The following is a 20,268-nucleotide window of genomic DNA, read 5'->3' on the forward strand; positions in this document are numbered from 1 at the left end:
TTTACTATCAGGAGGAACAAATGAACTTTAAGCCTGAAGAGAACATTTTATTAATGTTAATTAATACAGACATATTTGTTTTTATAGTAACACAGATATAAGATGAATTTTTAACTTTATTTTTTATTAAGAAAGGGGCTCACGAGGTCACTAGGAACTTTGAAGGTCATAATGCAACCCTAGAGGGGTGCCTGGGTAGCTCAGTAGGTTAAGCCTCTGCCTTCGGCTCAGGTCATGATCTCAGGATCCTGGGATCGAGCCCCGCATCGGGCTGTCTGCTCGGCAGGGAGGTGCTTCTCCCTCTCTCTCTCTGCCTGTCTCTCTGCCTACTTGTGATCTCTCTCTGTGCCAAATATATAAATAAAATCTTTTTTAAAAAAAATAATGCAATCCTACAAACAATACAGATGAGTCTTAAAAGCATTATGTTGAGCAGAAAAACTTGAGGCACCAAAGAGTATATGCTGTATGATTTTATTGAATGAAGTTTTGTAGCAGACAAAACTAATCTATTATATTAATAGATCAGAAAATGGTTGCTTCTGGAATGTGGAGGGATTGCCTGGAAAGAGAAATGAAGGTATAATTCCAAGATGACTGAAATGTTCTACATCTTGGTTTAGGTGGGTTACCTAGGTGTATACACAATTGTCTAAAATCATGGAACTGAACTGTTAGGATGAGTGTGTTTTGTTGTATAGCAGTTATGTCACAACTAAAAAATAATACAGAAGAGAAGAAGAATGGACACTAGAGGAAAGTTAATAATCTCTGCAACAGATATGATGTTATCTGTTGATATCTGTTGAATTCTTGAGACAGGGCTAGCTGACAGGATTTTAAGTTGCATTTTAGTAGAAAAGCTGTAGGGACTCAAAAGGAGGGGTCTAAGCACCGTGACAGGCCAGTGGGGGAACAAATCACTCTGCTCTGTTCATTCAAGGTTTTTTTATTGAAAGCAAGAGAAAGTAGCTCTGGTTAATTTAAGCAGGAAACGAAATTTTTAGAAGAATAACAGAAACTCTAAAGAACATGCTCTGAAAACAGTCCGGAATTAAGAAGGCAAAACACAGAACCGAGCACACCATCAGCTGGCTGACAGATCAGAGGATGCCCTTATCCTCTACCTACCCAGCCAAACCCTATCTCAGGCTTCCACTGCATCTACTTAATACTCCCTCGAAAGCGAAAAACCTGGATGGCAGTGTCTGATAAACTGAGCTCAGGTCTCACCTACATACAATTCCCAAGGAGTTGGGTGAGGGAACACCGCTTTCACTTGGCTTCTAGAGTGGGAGGTGGGGTCCTGCCTCCTACTTATTTTGGAATTCCCAAAAATAGGGATAAAATTTGAGTCTGGGCAGCCCCAAATAACCAACAACAGCCTCTGCCTCTGTTGTTCAGATTCCTGCTTGTGATTCTAACTCCTGTCCAGGACTTCCAAGATCAAGAGCTTGTCCGGTGTAGACTGTTAGGTTTTTAACACCACTGATGTGGCTTGGGAGAGCGAACTCCAGGATCGGGTGTGGAAGGTCACCCTAGCTCACAGCCTGGGATCGGGCCGGGAAACTGGTTATGCTGGTGAGCTATGGCGAGAGCAAGGCTTAGGCAAGAGAAGTATCTGAAAGACAGATAGGACAGGACTTGATTAAAATGGGCTGTGGAAAAGCCAGGAAAAGGCATCAAAGGGGACCGCCCAAATTTCTGGCTGGAGAGAGGGAGGGGTGAGGAGTGTGAAAGCAAAGGAACAGTGAGACCCAGGAGGGGCAAGGAGTAGGTTTGTTTCATCTGTTTGGAGTGGTTGGGTGGCAAAGGTTAAGGTTTGACGTGCTGAACTTGAGACAGAGTTGTCCAACATACAACTGAAACCTGTTTTAGAAACCAGCAAAGGTCCAGTCTATTGGCTGAGGCCATGGATGGGGCGAGCTTAGCCTGGGTGGTGACACGAAGCGCGGAAAGAGGGTGCTCGCGATTGCTGACGTTTAGGGGGCGGTCTCCAAGCTCCAGACAACGCTCCGCGCCGCGCACGTGTAGGCGGCCGACCCGGCCCTGCGCCCAAACACCCGTCCGCCCCCCGCCCTCCCCCAGGCCCCGCCCCGCTAGGCGGAGCGAGGAAGCGGCGTCGCGAAGTCACCCGAAGACGTAATCGGGTAGGCGCAGACTCTCCTGCTGGCGACCCCCGGTCGCACCTGGGAGGGGCACCCGCCGAATGGGGCGAGGGGACAAAGAACCGCGGGGAGGGGGTGAAGCCCGGACAGCCGGGCCCGCGGCGCTAAGCGCGGCGGCGGTGGCGGCTGCGGCGGTGACACTGGTCGCCGCCCTGCTCCTGCTGCGGCCTGAGGACGCAGGGTCGGGGCCTGGCTCCAGGTAACCCCTCCGCGCAGGGGACCGAGCTGGGCCCTTGCACCCCAGTGGGGGGAGGAGGGAAGGGGCTGGAACCCGGAGTAGCGTCGGGAACGAGGCCTTTGGGTGCTATGGCACCTGGGCGCATTCTCCTGTTAGGGTCCCTTCGGAGGTGTAGATTGGCTCAGGTTCGGGCGATGGCCAGGGTGCCACGCCCTGCGGGTGATTCAGCACTTTCCCCTGGGCCCAGACGGCGGAGAATAACATACCTTTTCCCAGAGTGTATAAACCGCCATTGTTACCCCAGATAAGCAAGGGCCATCCCTTCAACATCCCAAGACCAGCAGCTATCCATGTTGTTTCTGCAGCATGGCCGAGACTGAGGCACTGCCGAAGCTTCGGGAAGACTTCAGGATGCAAAATAAATCTGTCTTTATTCTGGGCGCCAGCGGAGAAACCGGCAGAGTGCTCTTAAAAGAAATCCTGGAACAGAGCCTGTTTTCCAAAGTCACGCTCATTGGCCGGAGAAAGCTCACCTTCGATGAAGATGCTTATAAAAATGTGGTGGGTATTTGAGCTGGGACTCAAGAATGCAATAGCAGTGATTCTTCGGAGTGAACATATATTCATGTCTAAAGGCTGAACATTTCCTGGCCTGTGGTGGAGAAGAGGTGATCACAGTATGGCCCAGAATGGGGTGTGAGAGCCCCTCCTGGAAGCTGGAGTCCTGGTTACAGGTCCGGGTTGGCCTCCCCACTCACTATATGACCTTGGGCACATCCCTTCTTCCCATCTAGACCCCTATAAGGCCAGCCTGGCTTGTAATGAGGGCTCAGAAGACAGAAGAGCCAGTTTTCAGAACCATGCAAGCTGGGTTCTGGAGACGGCCTGATAACCTGGGGCCATTTTCTCAATCATTTTGCCTGTTTTATTTACCTGCGCACTCAGTATTAATGTCAGTTAATTGCAGGCAAGGTCTATGGCAATAAAGGTGAGATTATTCACCTACAAGAATTGCCGCACCTAACATCCCAGGGCTGTAGCCTTGTAAGTGGAATATTCTCTTTGTCACACTTTCATGGTTAACCAAAGGATATGCCAGACTTTCCCTAAATATTTGCAGTCTGAGCTCTGTGGAGATCCCTTTCCCCATGTAAAGGGAGCTGTGAAATACAGTAAATTAAACTATAATGTGATCCCAAGACCCCCATAGCAATAGAAGTTGGTCCCACAGGCTTCACAGGTAGAACATCCCAAACAACAAGTGGTTTCACAAATAAATGTTCTTAACCCCTGTAGGTCCATGGTCAGATCATTTTATATCTATTCTGTGTCCATCAGGACTTTGCTCACACTTAGTTCATATGTGGTCTTCACATCTGGCTTCATGGAGTGTGTCAAATACCTCCAGTAATTAGAAACTGATACTGAGTTCCGTGCTTTGATAACTGAGTTTTAGTGGCATGTCTTTGGGTTATGTACTTAATGGGAACATATTTTTCTTCAGCATGCTCACAGTGTCAGAAAAACTGTTTTGAAAGAGCTGATGGTAGGGAAGGAAAACTGCATTTTATTTGAATTCCTGGATGATGAGAACTTCTCAATCTATCTTTTTTAAGTTTCACAACAAACTTGTGAAGTGACATGGAGGGTTTTTTTTGTTTGTTTGTTTGTTTGTTTGTTTGTTTTTAGAATTATTTGTTTTAGAGAGAGAGAGTGAGAGAGTGCATGAGCAGGAGGAGGGTCAGAAGGAGAGGGAGAAGCAGACTCCCGCTGAACTGGGCTTATCTCCCCATGACCTCAGCCATAAGCAAGAGACAGACCCTTAACTGACTAAGCCACCCAGGCATCCCTACATGGAGGTTCTTAAATCTGAGTGAGCACAAGAATTACTTAGGGTGCTTATTAAAAGTGTATTTTCTGGGGTGCCTGGGTGGCTCCGTCATTAAGCGTCTGCCTTCATTTCAGGTCATGATCTCAGGGTCCTGGGATCAAGCCCTGCATCAGGCTTCCCTGCTCAGTGCAAAGCCTGCTTTTCTCTCTCCCACTACCCCTGCTTGTATTCCCTCTCACTCACTCTCTCTGTGTGTCAAATAAATAAAATATTTTTAAAAAATGCATTTTCTGCTTCAGAAGTATTGGTATGACACCTCCTAATATATATGCCTTTTTATGAAGCACTCACTGGCTGCTTCTAACACAGGTGGTTCATGAATTGGACTGAAGGAAAAATTATTTCCGTTTTGTTGCTGGAAAAACTGAGGCATATAACTTGACCAAAATTACATGCTTACTAAGTAGCAGGCTCAAGAGTTGAACCTAGGTCTTTGAGATTCCAAACACCATTTCTTTTTTTTTTTTTTTAAAGTAACAAATGCACTTTTAATAGGTCTATGGATAAAAACTACTCAGCGCAGGTCAGGAACTCAGGGCAGCCCCTACTTCTGTTGGAGCCATGCCCTGCATGGTCTTTGGGTCTGAGGTTAACAGGCTATTTGCATTATTTCATGTGATCCACAGTATTAGAAAAACAAGGCATTAGATCAGTTTTGATGAAATGCACTGCTGGCAGCTGAATCCGGTCCATTATATTCCGTATTTTTTCTTTAGTTCTTCTACTTTGTTGATGTAAGCTTTCATGGCGTCTTCCTTGGAAGTCCCTTTCAGCTGATTCCAGGCATCCCATTTGGCCTTGCCTTTGAGATCCAACAGCCCAGGCCGTTCTGTGTTGGAAGTCCCTTTCAGCTGATTCCAGGCATCCCATTTGGCCTTGCCTTTGAGATCCAACAGCCCAGGCCGTTCTGTGTTTACGTCACCCACAGTTACTTGTTTGTAGTGGCCATAGATGAACAACATCTCATCATCTGTTGGCTTGGTCTTCAGGTGCTTAACGTCCTCGGCAGCTTTGTCAAACTCAGCCTGAGACATGCTGGAGGCGTCTGGAGAAAACCGGCGAGCCCGCGGAGGCGGCCAAGAGCAGGAAACAGTAGCACACCCCAAACACCATTTCTTGTCTTGACATTGTACTTCACTGGTGTCCCTCCTGGTAGTATAGACAGGTCTTTTATGTTTCCAGAGAGAAAATTATAATTGAACCTACCTTTAGAGATCCGAATCACTTATGGCCCAGTTATGTGTACCATGGACATACAGATTGTTATTTTGAATTCAGATAATTGCTTTTTAGTGGGAAAAAAATGAGCTTGCAAAAATTTTTATAATATGATCATGCATTTCCTTAATTTAATTTCTGTTTGATTATATTATTTTTAAACCTGGTTTATCTCCCAGCAAAGTATCCATTTGGTGAACAGTACCTGTAACAGTCACTTGCTCATAAGTCTTAAAAACTACCCAATACCTTATTAATATTGTGTACATTATTAAGTATATCCATGCTTAAGATCTAATGCCCCAGTTTTTTGCCACTCTGCACCAATGCCACTCTAGCTCTCTCAGAGGTTTCTTACTAGGTAAAATAAGCACTCTGTGGAATTATGATTCTCATGCCATAGGAGTCTGCCCTACAAAATAGACTCGCATGGAAAAGATAGAATAAGAATGGCAGGAGAAAGAGAGGCCAGAGAAGAGAGCTTGCAAAGTTTTATGACAAATGAGTAGCCTGTTCAGTAATGTTCTGTAATTTATTCTTTAAATCTAGAGGAGGATTTTCCCCCTCTTTTTTAATAACATCAAGTTATATACAGCTGTGTCCTTGTTGTCTAGAATCAAGAAGTGGTGGACTTTGAGAAGTTGGATGACTACGCTTCTGCCTTTCAAGGTCATGATGTTGGATTTTGTTGCCTGGGTACTACCAGAAAAAAAGCTGGGGCGGTAAGGAAGACATAAGACCCCTTTCTCTTCCGCTGGCTGGTAATGTCAACGATTCCTTTCTTGGTTACTCTTTTTCTTGACATCCGTAGTGCTTACATGTAATAAGCTCTTATCATTTACAATTTCATATACTGCTGTAGCCTTTGCTGAACTTTGAATAGTACTGATAAATTCATCTTTCCTTCAAAGTAACCTTTGAGTTCAGGTCTTCATGCTGGAGACATCATAAATATTTACAAGGTCTTGCCTCTTACAAATATTGCTGTCTTTACATCCCCTGACTAACGCAAACCATTATGTCTGAGTAAAAGTAACTGGCTCATGCTGTTAGCAATAAGCTTTTTTTTTTTTCTTATAAATGTTTTAAACTTAAAGCGTTCTCTCTCACATGAATGATTTACATCAACCTATTTTCGTGCCAAGTTTTAAACTTAAGATACAGAACATCAGAACAGAGGCACGATTCAGCTAGCCGTTAGTGATGACTCAGCCTTTAGTGGTGATTCAGCCCTAACTGACGCAGAACTTTTCTAATCCACGTTTTATCTTCTTTTTAATGGTGTTCTAAATCACATCAGCCTCTGTCCAGAAGTCCTAGGTTACTATCTAGTTAAAAGTCATTGCTTACGGGTGCCTGGGTGGCTCAGAGGGTGAAGCCACTGCCTTCGGATCAAGCCCCGCATCAGGCTCTCTGCTCAGCAGGAGGCTTGCTTCCCCCTCTTTCTCTGCCTGCCTCTCTGCCTACTTGTGATCTCTCCCTCTGTCAAATAAATACATAAAATCTTAAAAAAAAAAAGTCATTGCTTACTATGTAGATTCTCAGCACGTGTTAATACATCTTAATTTATACCTTGACTATAGTTTATTCCTCTGGCAGAAAATTGTTGGAGCTAAATGTGTTTGTTTATTTATTTTTTTTTTTAATTTTTTTAGAGAGTGCAAGAGTGAAAGTGGAGGGGGAGGGAGATGGGAGTGGCAGAGAGACAGGGAGAGAATCCCAAACGGGTTTCATGCCCATTGCAGAGCCCCGAAGTGGGACTTCATCTCACAGCCCTGAGATCATGACCTGAGCCGAAAGCAAGAGTTGGATGCTTAACGGACTGAACCCCATAGGTGCCTAAATGTGTCTATTAAATTTGCAGGACCATGATGCTGCTGCCTTATCATAGATTTTTGAACAGGCCCGTGTATCAGAATCATTAGGCTAAGAACTGTTGGTTCATACCAACTAAGGAGTTCAGCTCAGATGTATTTCTCTGGCCCTGTTGGTGATCCAAAGAATAATTCTATTTATGCTTTTGGTAGGGATGTATTTCCAAATCTTCTGCGGTTCTATCATGTCCACTTTGGAACCCAGCTGGGTTTTGAGCTCAGTGCTGGGAAGTCTGGATTATAGAGAAGTTTAATCTCCCAGGAATTAGCGCATTGTGTCTCCTAGAAAGGGTCATTTTCCTGCTCAGCATCTAGTATAGTTTCTGTCCCAGGGAGAGTCACAAGCAGCGTGCCCTCCAAAAAGCATTGAAAAACTTTTGTTCTAGTACACCGCAAGTTGAACTGTCTCAAGTGCCAGCCTGATTTTGGCAGTGACTCAGCAAAATAAAAACCACTGCATTAGGTATAGAGCAGTTGATTTTCATGACATAAGGCAAATCTCATTATAGGGTGCCCCAAGAAAAAATCTAAATTGCTTTGTTGCACTGAAATTGTGTAAAGCAATTTTAATCAGAGGAATCGGATGTCTTTCCTCTCCAGACTATTTTTTTTTAAGATGGAGTTGGTTCCCTACCCCTCAGGCTCCAAAATCAGTTTGCTTTCCAAAATCAGTTTGAAAAGATAAAAGGATTAATGGGTAAGCAGAGAAAAAAACTAGTAAGCCAAACATAATCTCAGAAATGAGTTGGGGTTTATTTAAATGGTTCAAGAGGATAGTGACAGAAAGAAAACTGACATTTCTTCCAGAAAGTCTTTTGTAAAGAAATTTGATGCTAATTTAGGTTGGATGCAATACAAAATTTGGAGGTTGTGATAACTTTAGGCAATTCAAAAGAGGTGACAGTTCCCAGGTGGCTAGGTAGTAATAGTTGTTTGATGGGGACTGTGGGTTTCCAAACTCATCCTACTGGTATTCTGGGTCGGCAGTCCTGTCTACAGAAAAAGAGCTCATTAGGTAGATACTGAGAAGCTGGTACAAGCTTGGTGTCATTCTGGAGCTGTTTTGTAACTGGAACATCCCGCAGTTTTCCTTAGCAATCGGACTTTGCAGTACAGAAATGTCAAGAAATTCCGGATTTCTGTCTCATTATTGACACCCTCTGAATAGCCATCTTGTTTCTCTGTGATCTTCAGAGGGTGAATTTGCTGGGGCTCTTATAACAAAGCACCATACCTAGGGTGGCTTAAACAGCAGGAATTTAGTGTCTCATAGCTCTAGGGACTTGAAGTCTGAGATCAAGGTGTTGGCAGCTTTGGTTCCCCTGAGGGCTGGGAGGGAAGGAACTTCTAGGCTTCTCTTCTTGACTCATAGATGACATAGATGACCTCCTTCTTTCTATATCTCTTCATTCAGTGTTTTTCCCAAGTACGTGTGGCTATGTCCAAATATCTCCTTTTTACAACAGCACTAGTACAAGTAGATTAAGAACCACCCTACTCAGTATGACCTCACCTTAACTTAATGTCATCTGCAGTGACCCCGTTTCCAAATAAGGTTATACTCTGAGATACTAGAACTCATGATTTCAACATGGGAGTTTTGGGGAAAAATATTACAACCCATAAAGTTCAGTCTTCTCTGATTTCCTCTGAAACTGGTGTACGGATAGGTCTGTTGGCCCTTTCAGCTGTTTGGAAAACCATTTCTTTAAATCGTGTTAGATGCTGATCTTTCTCACATTCACAGGCCGCAGCTCTCCAGTCTGTGCAGTGGCTTCCTTACTTGGCCCCAGATCTACAGGGTCCGAATCTCCAAGGCTGGAAACTATTTGTAGCATCTTGGGAGATTTAGACGAAGCCAACCATCCTCTTGTTGGAGCTGCTTTCACAAGGCATTAGGGTGTGTTAGTCTTCTTCTCCTGCTGCTTCTTTATGTACTAGAGTCCCAGATGGCCTTCACCTGGCTTTAAGAAGCAACTTGTGTGCTGGTAAAGGTTGCAATACCCTTTCAAGACCAGATCTACATTGGCTTGGGGTATAGAGCAGAAACTCGCAGATGTCACTGAGAATAGCGTTTCCCCCTTATTTGTATTCAGAGAAGGATGTGGCTAGTGAGTTCGAGGTGGTGTCATAAGGTTTGCCTCTCCATTGGCTTCCTTGCCGTCCAGGTTCTTGGATTCTGTTGAATGGACAATGCCAGTAATGTGATTAAAGCTGCTGTTGTAACATTCATGAGGCCTTGTTAGAGTCTCCTGGCTTCTGATTCTAATGAAACATCCTTCGAACCCAGGGGTTTGCGGACCAAGGCTGTGGGCCACATACAGCCTGTGTGTTTTTGTATAGCCCATGGGGCTAAGAATGTTTTTGTATTTTCAAATGGCTAAAAAATGTCAACAGGGGAATAATATGTCACGTGAAAATTTAAGAAATTCCAATTTCAGTATTGATAAATAAAGTTTTATTGGAACACTCCTGCTCTCATTACTTTATGTATTATCTGTGGCTGCTGTGAGGGCAGAGCTGTGTTGCTGTAACAGAAACCTGCAAATCTGAAAGGGTTTGCTCTCTCATCCTTTATGAGAAAAGCTTGCTGCCGCCTGTTGTCATGTGTACCATTTGATTCGATGTCTAGAAGGGGGCTTGTGAAGTCATAGGGCCTCAGTGGCTTGAGACTGTGTTTGGATACTAAATAGCCATGGGACCTTGGGTGTCCTAGGTCGCTCCCATGGGCCGGTGCCTCCTTGTCAATACTGAGAAGGAGGTGGCCACTGAGACCCCCTTTAGTCTGCAGAATTCTTTGACTTCCATCACCCAGAGAAAAGAAGACCCCCACATGGAACCATTATGTGAGAACATAAGAGATAGACTCAGGAATCTCAGTTATCTGTTTGATTTTCTTTTTCTATCCAGAGCTTTTTCTCTAACCGGGATCTTGGTTCCACCACTATACATTAAATAGAGAGATGCCCTCCAGAAACACCAACCAATGAGGTCTTGCATTATACCATTTGTTGTTTGTCTGCATCTCTGTCTTCTAGTCTAATTTATCAGGCTGGGTTGAAATGGGAGTAAAGCAGACAGAATCTGAAGCAGGAATGTGGCTAAGTGCGCCCCTTTACAGAATGACAGATCCTTCCTCCTTGGAAAAGGAAGCCCCGGATGTTGAGTCATTGTAGGGTGCTCTCTGGTCATGCCCATCAGTGCCGAAATACTTCAGCAGGAGAAGTTGTTTGTAAGCTGGTGTGTTCCTAGTTTACAGGCATGGGTAAAGAAGATTAGAAGAAATACTTAGTAGCTTTGGATTTTAATAAGATTTAAAGAGTAAATGGTTTGTAGAGCCTGTGGAGGTTCTGCCAAGTTGTATTATGTTGTGTTTATTCTTTCGAGCAGGTGCTGGGAAAGGAAATTTATAGTAGGAACTTAACTAATCAGTTCCTTTTTCTGGAAGAAACTCTGATTTCTAGCTTAAAATAAGACACACTGAGTAAAGAATCATAAAGACACTGCAACAGAATGGTTGTAATGCTCTCAGAAGAGATGTCTTTTCTCTTGCCATATGGTTTGAGAAACTAAATATGATTTTTCTGGGAAAACACATGAAAACTGTGTTTCTGGGTTATGAAATAGCTTGCTTTAGCTTGTTTCTTCTATTGTTGTTGTTTTTATCTGCACCGCTAGAGAGCAAGAAAGGATGTTAATTAGATTGTAAAGACAGCTTCCTTCTATCTCTAAATAGAATCTTCCTCACTGCAGAGAAAATTAGTGTGTGTCGGTATCTCCAAGGCTGTCACCAGGATCCACGCTTAAGTTTGGTTTCTAAGTCCTTGAAAGCCGTTGACCCCTCTGCTTTTGAGTTTCATTCATCAGCTAAAAGGCCACGCATCAGGGTGGGGGAAGTGAAATTCAAAAATTGTGGGCTTGGAAAAATGCGTATTTATAATCAGCTTGGGGGCTCAGAGGATTTGTGAAATCATTTTGGATTAACAGCCATTGATTGCTAATAAAACAATATTTAGCTTTGTCCAGAGAACAGCAGTGGAGAAAGGTATGGGCACCTCGTCAACAGGGCCCATTGAACAGGGATGACGGGCCCAGTGTGGGGGTCTGCGCGGCAGCGTGGGCGCTCGTCCTTCACGGAGCGGTTGTCAGTTGTTAGCCAGGCCGGTGAAAGGAAGGACGCCAGAGTCTGATGGCTAGGGTGGTATTGACGTGCTCTCGCTGACTAATCAGATTGAAAAAGTCCCATGGCATTTATGTCACTTTAATTTTCATCAAACAATTGGAGATGGCAGGACTCTATTAAGAAGAGGTTGATCCAGAACTAAAGCCAAATAAATTAGGGTCTCAGTTTAATCAAATTATCCCTTTACTGGCCCTGGATTAAGCGAGAGAGACAGCGTCGGTCCAGGGACTTGTGATTGGCTGAATCTTTCCTTTATTTTTTAAAGAAGCTGATGAAAGAAAAAAAAGCATTTTAACAGAGACAACTATGATGACGCTTCCAAGAAATAGGGCTAAAACAGCAGCAACAATGAAATGGAATTGATTTCACTAGTCAGCGCTGGGATTTCATTGTGAATAACGGACCTGTTCTCGGAATCAGAGTTTGGGGATTCCTTCAGCGCATGTAAAATCTCAATTCGGAGACTGGCTTTGAGGAGACTCAGGGCCCTCCTTGAGGGACAGGGCAGGAACGCGGTTTGCTTCACACGGGTGTGGAAGAGTAGCAACCATGGGTTGGAGTCAGCGCGTAGGGGAGTCTGTTGTGAGGCTCAAATGTGCATGTGTACAACACGGAAAAAGGGGTGGTGATGTGTGGTGACCAGTGACGTTTATGCTACGCCAGGTGAGACCTAACACTGCCCTGCAGGTAGCGGGTGTGGTTAAAAATATACTGTCACTGCTGACAGAGGAGGACAGGAGAGGCTTTTGGGGTTCAGGATGACATTCTAGTTCTTGATCTGGGGGTTGGCTACAGAGGTTGTTCAGTTGATGGAAAGTCACCGAGCTCTATACTTACAATATGCTTACTTTCCTTTTATGACCGACTTCCATACAAATCTGGAAAAGTTTGGGCCCGTTGTTTTAAAATTGAAATCTGATTAGTTTCCTATCGCTGCTGTAACAAATTGCCTCATCTTTAGTGGCTTAAAACAACGTAAATGTATCATCTTACAGTTCTATAAGTAAGAAATGCAACATGGATTTATCCAGGGGTCGACAGGGCTGTGTTCCCTTCTGGAGGCTGGGGAGGGGGGGCGGAATCCATGTCGTTACATTTTCCAGCTACTAGGGGCCGCCTGCGTTCCTTGGTGCACGGTCCCCTCCCTTCATCTTCAGGGCTGGGAACAGGGGCCTGAGTACTCCTCACACTGCATAGCTCGTCCCTTCTCTTCCACACCTTTAAGGACTCTTGTGATTACATTGGACCCATTTGATCACGCAGAATAACCTTATTTTAAGGTCAGCTGATTAGTAACCTTAATTCCCCCTGCAGCCTGAACTTCCCTTTGCTGTATAACAAAGGGAAGTTAGCCTGGTCTTGTTATTCCTTTTGTTCCTTGCAGATTTGTTTGGTGTTTCTGTCTCAGTGTCACTGTTCTTTTTATTTCACCGGCCTTGCTGCCGCAGCTTGTCTGTCTGTCCTGAGGATCATACTTGGAGCGTTTCCCGGAGCCTCTGCTTGGATGCATTTTATTTAGATCCCCATTCTCCGGCAGGCCTCCTAGCCTGTCACCCAACCTGAGTAATCATCTTTGAGATGAACTTATAGCTTTTTGGAAATAATTCATACCCTTTTTCCCCCTCAGGAAGGATTTGTTCGTGTCGATCGAGATTATGTCCTCAAGTCTGCAGAGCTGGCAAAAGCTGGAGGGTGCAAACATTTTAACTTGCTGTCCTCTAAAGGAGCTGATAAGTCAAGCAGTTTTTTATATCTGCAAGTTAAGGTTTGTGCACATTTCTGTCTTTCATATACTTTGGAGAACCCTGGCTAATTGGTAATACTAAGTAATATAAAATGCTAAGTGATAGAAATGCACTATATTGTCCATTTTTTCATAGCAGCAGGTACTGTTTTTTGCATGAATATATTTAGTAAACAGGAGTGATTTGAAAACCAATGTCTTTCCCTGTGTTGATTATCTGATAATCACAAAATCAGTTATGACCGCTCTGGTCTTGAATGGCAGCATGGAATCTGAGTATTAGAAGAGACTTTGAGGCAGTGATTCTTAAACTTTCCCAGAGTAGATGATTTTGTAGTATTGGTTGTGGCTCTTGCCCTCAAGGTAACTCTAATCTGCTTGTTTGGGGATTCCCCAAGGCTAGCCCGGAGTTTGGTAATTTGATAGAAGGTTTTGCAAGACACAGCATATAGTTATATTCATAGCTATGATTTATTACAATAAAAGGCTGTGAAGCCCAAAGTCATTAAAGAGAAGGAGTTCATGGAGTGAAGTCTGGAGGAAATGGGTATGAGCTTCCAAGAGTCTTCTCTCAATAGAGTCACACGTGCTAAATTTCTTCAGCAATGATTGTTGAGAAATGAGAGAAATCCACCTGAGCACCAGAGTTCAGTTTTGTTGGAGTCAATCACAGGGGCACCTTGAGTGTGGAAAAAAAAAAAAAAAAATTATAAGCTTCCAGAGGTAAAGAGGTGTTCAGCATAAGCCACATAATTTATACAAATAGCTGAGGCAATATAAACCACCCTGTCAGTTAGGAAATGACGGGGACACTCCAGAAATCCAAGTTCCCAGACACAAACCAAGTCACCTCGCAGGCAGGCCTTTCTAAGGTAACAGTGTCCGCCTGCTATGTTAACTCTTCTATGCACCCTGCTAATAGAGACAGAACCTATCTTCATAAAAGCTAAGAGATCTGTCCACATAAACACTGGTATATGAAGGGTCGAGGCAGTATTATTCACAATAGCCAGATTAGAAACAACACAAATATCCATCAGCTGATGAATGGTTGAATAAAATCTGATACAGGGACGCCTGGGTGGCTCAGTTGGTTGAGCAGCTGCCTTCGGCTCAGGTCATGATCCCAGCGTCCTGGGATCGAGTCCCACATCGGGCTCCTTGCTCCGCAGGGAGCCTGCTTCTCTCTCTGACTCTGCCTGCCACTCTGCCTGTGCTCACTCTTGCTCTCTCTCTCTCTGACAAAAAAAAAAAAAAAAAAATCTGATACATACATAGGAAAGAGTATTAGTCACCAGTAAAAAGGCCTGATCCATGCTATTAGAAGGGTGAAACTTAAAAAGATTATGCTAAAAGAGAGAGGCTGGTCACAAAAGGCTATAAGTTGTAGAATACTGTGTATATGGAATACCCAGAATAGGCAAATAGACAGGAAGATTAATGTTGGCTAGGGCTGCGGGGGTGGGGGGATGGGAGTAAGTGCTAGTTGATGTAGGGTTTTTTGCAGGGGGGGTGAATAAATAATTCTAAACTTAGGTTGTGGTGAAGTATATCTGTGAATATACTAAAAAACATGAACTTTTAATGAATTTTTTTAAAAGCGACCCAAGATGATGTGATGTGTCAGGTGAGGCACAAAATGAACAGTAGGAACAGGCCAAGAAAGAGGAGAGATGCCCCTGAATTCACAAGGCCTTCAGATGTCCCTGTGGCCTGAGCTCCTCTGGCACTTCTGTTCTTAGAGATGCCTGGCATGAAAATTCATGGTTTGTTTAACAGATTTAATTTAAAGCCATCGAACAGATGTCATCTCACTGCCTCTTGAAATCCAATGGGATTTGTAAGGAAGACAGTAATAGAGAGAGTCTGTGCATCTTCTGACCCACTGGACTATCTAGAAACCAAAAAAGGGTTGATGTTCATCAGCCTGCAATGTTAAATCCAGACTAAGGAGAAGTTACTCACTGATGGTTGCGCTCCTAACAGGTTACCTACTCTCTGAATCTGTTCTAAAATCAGTCACATGAGAGGCTGGACTGACTAGGCAGCCATCCTCTCCTTCAGGACATCTTTTATAACTCTCTACTGCCTATCAGGATAAACGATCTCTTCCTTAACTTCCCAGATTCAAAAATTCCAGATAACACTATTTACAATTGTTGAGACCCACAGAAGCAGATTATCTTCAAACCCCCAAGTTATTCCCTCATAAGCATTACAGTAACTTGGTCTTCTTGATTAAATACAAGTGGTTTTTATTAACAGGGAGAAGTAGAAGCTAGGGTTGAAGAATTACAATTTGATCGTTACTCTGTCTTTAGGCCTGGGTAAGTATTCATACTCCTAATAGTACGCTACTGTTCATTATTCCCTAGAAGCTAGTTTTTCATGTGAAGAGGCTGACAACTAGGATATCTAAGATATGAAAGAAGTTGGTTAGAGTTGAATTGCTCCTCTGAAGAACATGCCTTCTGGCTTTGAAGGAAAGGGTAGACCATTTGTTGGTGCCAGGTTCAGAGAAATCTGGAATTTCCTGGGTCGCTTTTGCTGTCTTAAAAAAAAAAATCCTCTTCATTCGCCAAATAAAACCTTTCACCCATTGTATTAGTCTATTCAGGCTGCCGTAACAGAATAACACCACAGACTGGGTGGCGTAAGCAACAGAAATTTATTTTCTCACAATTCTCGAGGGTAGAATGCAAGGTCAAGTTGCCATCAGAGTCCGTGTCTGCTGAGGCCTCTCTCCCTGGTTTGTAGATGGCCGCCTCTCTGTGCCCTGATGTAGTCTTTCCTCTGTGTGCGTGTGGAGAGCTATCTGAAATCCCTCCCTCTCCTGCAAGGAAACCTGTCCTGTCAGATTGAGGTCCCACCCTTGGGACTTCAACTAAAGGTCCTTTAGACCTAAACTAATCTGAATTACCCCATAAATGCGCTGTTTTCAAATACAGCCTCACTGGGGGTTAGAGCTTCAACATGAATTTGGTGGGCACCGTACAGTTCATAACACCCTGTATGGTCTGAAGACAATAAGCCATCTCTTCCTCTGCTTTTCTTTTTCTCTTTAGAGTTCTGCTGTGTGATAGGCAAGAATCTCGCCCAGGGGAGTGGTTGGTTAGGAAATTCTTTGGCTCCTTACCAGAATCTTGGGCCAGTGGGCACTCTGTGCCAGTGACGACTGTGGTTAGGGCAATGCTGAACAACGCAGTGAACCCAAGCGGCAAGAAGAAGGAACTTCTGGATAATAAGGCCATCCATGACCTGGGGAGAGCCGATAGCTCTCTCACGCCATGACAGCACCGGAGAAACGCTTTCTACTGAAACTCAACGCCCACTGCCTAATTGGTACTTTCAGGGTCTAAAAAAAAGTCAATGTGCTTTAACTGTGGTTTCCCTAGTTTCAGCTGCCGGATCCAGTAACAAATTACTGTGTCCTGCACCAGCAGTGCAGAGCCTGGTCGGACGGATCGATACATTGCCCAGGGAGCTTTTCAAAAACAGAGATCCGTAGGCTCTACCTCAAATCTCTGAAGCAGAATCTTCAGGGTATGAGCACAGGAATCTGTTGTTTTTCTTAAAGATTCCCCTAGTGGTTCTGGTGCCACTGGTGGGGAGGCCTGCTTTGAAAGGCTTGTCTACACAAACTTTATATGTTATGCAGATGATTTCTGTTCTAAAATTGTCATTTGTGTCTTTGAGTTTTCTGCTGCATTTGTATCAGTGGGCGTCTTGCCTTACTACTTCTTTACAATGTATAATAAAAGCCATTATATAACCGAGCTTGTAAAATTCATGGGAGAATTAAATATAAGAAGGAAGATAAATGGACAAGTCTTGGGTGATTGTTAGGAAATGTCCAAGTGTCAGTGCTGATATGCAGCATTTTGGCTAGTTGGATGATAGAATAGAGCTAGTATTTATCCGGTGCTGGCTAAGTGCCAGCCTTTACACAAGCTCTCTGTCTTGTAACCCTCCACAATCCTTAAAATCCTTGCAGGTGCTACTATCATCCCCATGTCTCAGATGGGGAACTGAAACTCACTGCGGTTAAGTGCTTTGCCCAAGGGACCAAAGCTGAAGACATGAAGCTGGGAATGACAAAGCCAGGATTCTAACCCAAGTCAGCCTGACCCATAGCTTGTATTATTTTTAATCACTCTCCAAAGCCTCTGGTAGCCGTATACTTCCAGGAAGTTCAGTTAACAGTGACTGGATGAGTACTTTCTATGGATGAATAAAATTGAAATATTTGTTTCTTTTATAGGGTCTAGGATCCCAGTAGTGATTAACTACAAACACTTCACAAAGCCAGTAGAAGTGTATGTCAAAGTGCCACGCTTTAAAAACTATGGAAAAGGAAAGAAAGATGTGGAAGGAGGGTCAAAGTACACTAGCCAGTGTTAGTTTCTATCCACAAACAAAGGACAGTGGTGAAACCTGTCTTAACATCTATGCTGAGGGAAACATTGATTTGAATGATTCAGTCAATTTTTACAGGGTCTGTAGTATGCCAGGTACATTTCAAACTTCAGGAGACACCAGAGGATAAAGGCCATCCCCTTTAATTGGGGTTGTATATCTGTAGAAGGGATTGGACAGTCCCATTGTCAGTCACCCAGGAAAGAGACATATTTTAGGAAGGGGTGGGGTCTTAGGATGTGGACTTTAGGAAGGAGATGGAACATTCCTCCTGCCAGGCATGGGTTCCAAAGAGCAGCATGAAGTGAGGGGACCCCATGAGGACATTCTGAGGCCTGTGGGCTCTAAAAGCACCTACCCCCAGTGGCCAATTTTAAGTTATTCTCTTTATGTTATTTCCTTACCCACAAAACCTTCTGTCAGGTCATGTTCAGCTTTTTGTTCTGGCCTCACTAGTGAGATGGGATGTTAGCGGGAGGGTCGGTCTGTGTTTGTCTTTGGAGTAGAAAGGAAAGTGGCTCCTTCTCAAGCCCAGCATCGTGGTAAGACACAAACTTAAGAAACAAGATTCTGGCTCAGTCACCCTCTAGACTGTGGGTTACTTACTTTAGTGTTGACTGGGTGTTACAAAGGAATTTAGCAGATTTCCCTCCAAATGTTAGACACAGGGAGAAGATGGCCCATGCTGGAGAAGGAGTTTATGTTGGAAGGATGAAGCAAAAAGGTGGATGGGCCCAGGTCACAAAAGGCCTTGAATTCATTCACCATACTGAATGCTTCCTAAGTGCTCCCGGACACACAGGAAGTGTGGATATGTCCACCAGTGTATGTCCAATAGGTAGAGGAGTACATTTAGAAACGTTTAGCAATAGAAGGCGTCATTTTTATTCAGCAAATTTACCAAGTACCTACTATGATTTAGGCCATCTATTATGTGCCAGAGAAATGAAAGCAAAGAGACAAGGCCCTTACCCTCATGGTACAGCGTTGAGGGTAAAACCAGAACAAACAAATGAACAGCAAATGGTACATGCTAATAAAGAAACTAATGGAGGTCTGCTGGAAAGACAGTGGAAACTTATTGAGAAATGATGGTTCGTATTTGTGGAGAATTCTTAGCAAAAGCTTTGAGGTGGGAAGATGATCAGTTCTAAATCAAAGTCTGAAGGGTTGGGTGACATGGAAATCAGGCAGGATTATGTGGAGTGTGGTAGGCCACGGTAGTCAATTTAATTGGATAAACATGTGCTAGTCTCTAGACCTAAAGCTTGGTCAGTTACCTACAGAAGTTACTGCTGCCCACTCCTACCCAAGAAAGCATCTGTAGTTTGAGTACGTTAGGATAGGGGGAAAAAAGGCACGAAGCACAGAACATTTGTGTTCTTCCCACCCAGCAGCCATAATGTCACTTTCTGAAGGTATGGAAGAGCCACTCTGTCAGCTGCTTCCCATTGTTTAGGATAAAGTTAACACTTAATGTCTAAGCACTTTACACGTATTAAGTCATTGTATCCTTACAGTGGCTCTATGGCTAGTGCATTCATTATCCCTGTCTTGTAGGTGAGGAAGTGGAGGTGGTGCAAAGTCTTGATCTTGCTCAAGATCAGACTGACAAAGTGACAGAAGGAGGATTCACACTAAGTAGGTTAAGTCTGAGTCCGTGCTCTCATTTAACCACTGCACTTAAAAGACTAAAATCCTTAAAACGGTCCGCCAGGCTTCAGCACCTCTGAGTGCTCTAGTACGCCCACACTGGCTCCTGCAGTCCTCTCTGGACCCCAAGGGAATCAGAGACCTCAGGAATCAGTGGAGTCTGAGGTCCTTGCCTGCGCTCCGCCTCCTCTGCCACCAGAGGGCGCCACGGGTGGGCCACCCCCTCCACTAACAGCCCATTCGTCGAGTTAGAGACGGACAGAGGGCGCGGTGCCCACTGTAAACCCGCGGTGGCGGGTCTCTGCGCTTCTGGGTTCAGAGCGCGGGCGAAGGCCTCCCGGTGAGACCTGCCGCGGCGCGAGGGGGAGACAAAGGTCACATCAAAGTCTGCGACGCTTAGTACCAGATTCATCGCCGAATCTGCGCGCGATACATGAACCTTGGCGCTGGAGGAAGCGGAGAACAGGCTCCCGCCCCGCCCACCCAACTCACGTGACCAACGACCGCGGCCTGGAGGCCGGAAGCGCTCCCAAGCGCGCGCGCGCGCGTTCTGGCGTTTCTGGGCGTCTGTGAGGCCCCGCGAGTTCCGTCCCTGCCGCGCGCTCGCGCTCGTTCCCAGGCTTCCGGGCCCGGAGAGCTCGGCGGCGGCTGCGCGCGCGCTGCCCAGCCCGGTCCCCGCCCCCAGGCGCGCGGGGTTCCGGGACAACACAGCCATGTGCTCGTTAGCGTCGGGCGCTGCGGGTGGGTATCCCTGTCTACTGAGCACCCTGCTCGCCTGGCGCGCAGCCCGCGGGGCGGGAGAAAGACCTGCCCCTCCCGCTGCCCGTCCCGGTTGCGGGGACGGGACGGGACGGTGGGGCCTGGCTGGGAGTGGGGGAGGCGCTGGCGAGGGCCGCGGGGGAGCGGGGCGGAGGGCGGCGCACCCCCCACCCTGCTCCTCGTG

General features: G+C 45.0%; 2 protein-coding genes, 1 long non-coding RNA gene and 1 pseudogene across 8 annotated transcripts in view; 2 read left to right on the top strand and 2 right to left on the bottom strand.

The window, feature by feature from the left end:
- Window positions 1-1,929: 1,929 nt before the first annotated feature.
- Window positions 1,930-17,032, top strand: HTATIP2 (HIV-1 Tat interactive protein 2). Of its 2 annotated transcripts, none has more exons than XM_082747373.1 (6): window positions 1,930-2,150; window positions 2,712-2,907; window positions 6,070-6,177; window positions 13,140-13,277; window positions 15,522-15,583; window positions 16,322-17,032. In XM_082747373.1, the coding sequence occupies exons 2-6, from the start codon at window positions 2,713-2,715 to the stop codon at window positions 16,545-16,547; spliced, it is 729 nt and encodes a 242-aa protein (XP_082603499.1). In that variant the 5' UTR covers window positions 1,930-2,150; window position 2,712; the 3' UTR covers window positions 16,548-17,032. The 2 variants fall into 2 exon arrangements, with proteins under 2 accessions (XP_082603499.1, XP_082603498.1); XM_082747372.1 differs by having other exon boundaries at window positions 2,009-2,367.
- On the bottom strand, window positions 4,689-5,340 carry LOC309872735 (acyl-CoA-binding protein pseudogene; annotated as a pseudogene). Its single transcript has one exon. The product of its transcript is annotated as an acyl-CoA-binding protein pseudogene (transcript).
- LOC309872737 lies at window positions 13,704-20,002 on the bottom strand. The gene is made up of 2 exons (XR_014316098.1): window positions 19,818-20,002; window positions 13,704-13,935 (listed from the first exon to the last, which is right to left on the bottom strand). It is a non-coding gene; the product is annotated as an uncharacterized lncRNA (long non-coding RNA).
- Window positions 19,554-20,268, top strand: part of PRMT3 (protein arginine methyltransferase 3) — a 129,958-nt gene continuing 129,243 nt past the window's right edge. Inside the window, exon 1 of one of the 4 annotated variants that reach the window (XM_082747368.1) lies at window positions 19,554-20,066. In XM_082747368.1, the coding sequence (XP_082603494.1) occupies window positions 20,039-20,066 (28 nt within the window). In that variant the 5' untranslated portion in view covers window positions 19,554-20,038. The remainder of the gene's footprint in view (window positions 20,067-20,268) is intronic. The other 3 variants (XM_082747369.1, XM_082747371.1, XM_082747370.1) reach the window with 3 other exon arrangements.

The sequence above is a fragment of the Mustela nivalis genome (assembly GCF_964662115.1).
Source record: "Mustela nivalis genome assembly, chromosome: 9".
Classification (NCBI taxonomy): domain Eukaryota; kingdom Metazoa; phylum Chordata; class Mammalia; order Carnivora; family Mustelidae; genus Mustela; species Mustela nivalis.